Here is a 1,533-nt window from a genome sequence, read left to right as displayed (position 1 = left end):
TTTGATTCTTAGCATATATCCAACAAACGCACTTTTATTGCTCAAAAATCACAATAATTTTGGTATTTCATTGTATAAATAAAACTTAGAGACTATTAAAAAAAATTGTTGAAGAAATAAATTGAATGTGAGGTTCGAATCGGTTAGGTTCTCGAGACGAGTACGGCCAGGACAAGGGCCACGCCCATGGAGGCGACAGAAAGGCTTGCACTGGATTGATATCCATAGTTGTTGGGATAGCGTGGTTGGCCAGGCAGCGGTTGACCTCCCACACCGCCATTGTAGGAGAAAGGACGTCCATGCTCATCTGTACCGCTCACATAGTATCCACCATTGCCACCGGCTCCGCCGTAGTTTCCGCGCGAGTCGACGCCCGCATAACCGTAACTGATTTGTGGATCCTGATTGCCCAGACTACCGGGTGGATGCATGCCGGGACCACCTTGCTGCGAATTGGACCAGGCACCCGCTCCGGCATTGTTGCCTCCGCCCCAGGTAACACCTCCGCCTTGGCCGTACACTACGGGAACATAATATTTCATTTAATCCCTGACACTGGTAATCCGTGCTGAGCCGCATACGGGTTCATCGGCGACGAGCGACACTCACCCGCTGACAATGCGGCCAAAAGGCAAATCACAAATACACAATTCCGACGATCGCTTTGAGACATGTTTAAAGCCTGGCCGACTAACTGCAACTAATTCGCTGGCGGCATCACGTCAACGGTTTTAAACTGGTTCCCACAGCCAGCCCAGAGTTCCCTCCATCTCTCTTTCTCTATCTTTCTCTCTCTCTCTCTCTCTCTGTCTCACTCTCTGTTGATCAGCTTGTTTTGAGGCTACTGCGACTGCGACTGCAAATGCTAATGTTGTTGTAGTGTCAGCGAGTCATCATTACTTTTGTTATTGTTTTTTGTTGTTGTTGTCGTTACTTTAATTGTTGTTGCTTTTAATTGTTTACCTGCTCATTGTGCCCTTACAGAAGATAGAACACAGTTTTGATAAAGCTTGCTATCGTTAATTGAGTTCTTAATGATTTTTTTTTTTTATTTATTTATTAAGTGAACATTGTTGGGATTTGTCTCGGTGTTTGAAATGATGTTCAGTCAATCATATTAATTAAAAAACTTGTATTCTTGATAGATATTATAATTTCATAATATTTTTTGTTTATATAGGTTTGGTTCGGATATAAGCAATTTAAAAAAAATTAAAATTTTAAATTTCAGCTTGAAAAAATAACAATAAAATCATTAAATTATTTTTTAAATTTCCCCAGTCTTTTATACTTTTAAATTTGCTTTTTTTTTGCATATCAGTTTAATTCTTAATTTATCATAATTTTATTATAATTTTAGTCAACTGCTCTTAGTAGATATTAAGTAAATAATTAAAAATGTATATTAAAAGTTACGAATTTCGTTTTCTAAAAATTACACTTACTCACAGACTGAGGCCAAGGACCTACTTATATATAATGTGAGTACTATATGCTTTGTAATCTCGATTTTAAATAATTTTCATTAGCTTT

The 1,533-nt window shown here is 38.4% G+C and overlaps 1 protein-coding gene across 1 annotated transcript; it reads right to left on the bottom strand.

Moving 5' to 3' along the window:
- Positions 1–752, bottom strand: LOC117783103 (glycine-rich cell wall structural protein 1.8). Its single transcript, XM_034620299.1, has 2 exons — positions 610–752; positions 1–520 (listed from the first exon to the last, which is right to left on the bottom strand). Exons 1-2 carry the CDS (start codon positions 671–673, stop codon positions 144–146), a joined length of 441 nt encoding a protein of 146 aa, XP_034476190.1. The 5' UTR covers positions 674–752; the 3' UTR covers positions 1–143.
- Positions 753–1,533: the final 781 nt, after the last annotated feature.

The sequence above is a fragment of the Drosophila innubila genome, chromosome X, assembly GCF_004354385.1.
Source record: "Drosophila innubila isolate TH190305 chromosome X, UK_Dinn_1.0, whole genome shotgun sequence".
Classification (NCBI taxonomy): domain Eukaryota; kingdom Metazoa; phylum Arthropoda; class Insecta; order Diptera; family Drosophilidae; genus Drosophila; species Drosophila innubila.
The sequence above is the reverse complement of the archived record's forward strand: the minus strand, read 5'-3'. Positions and strand labels throughout refer to the sequence as shown.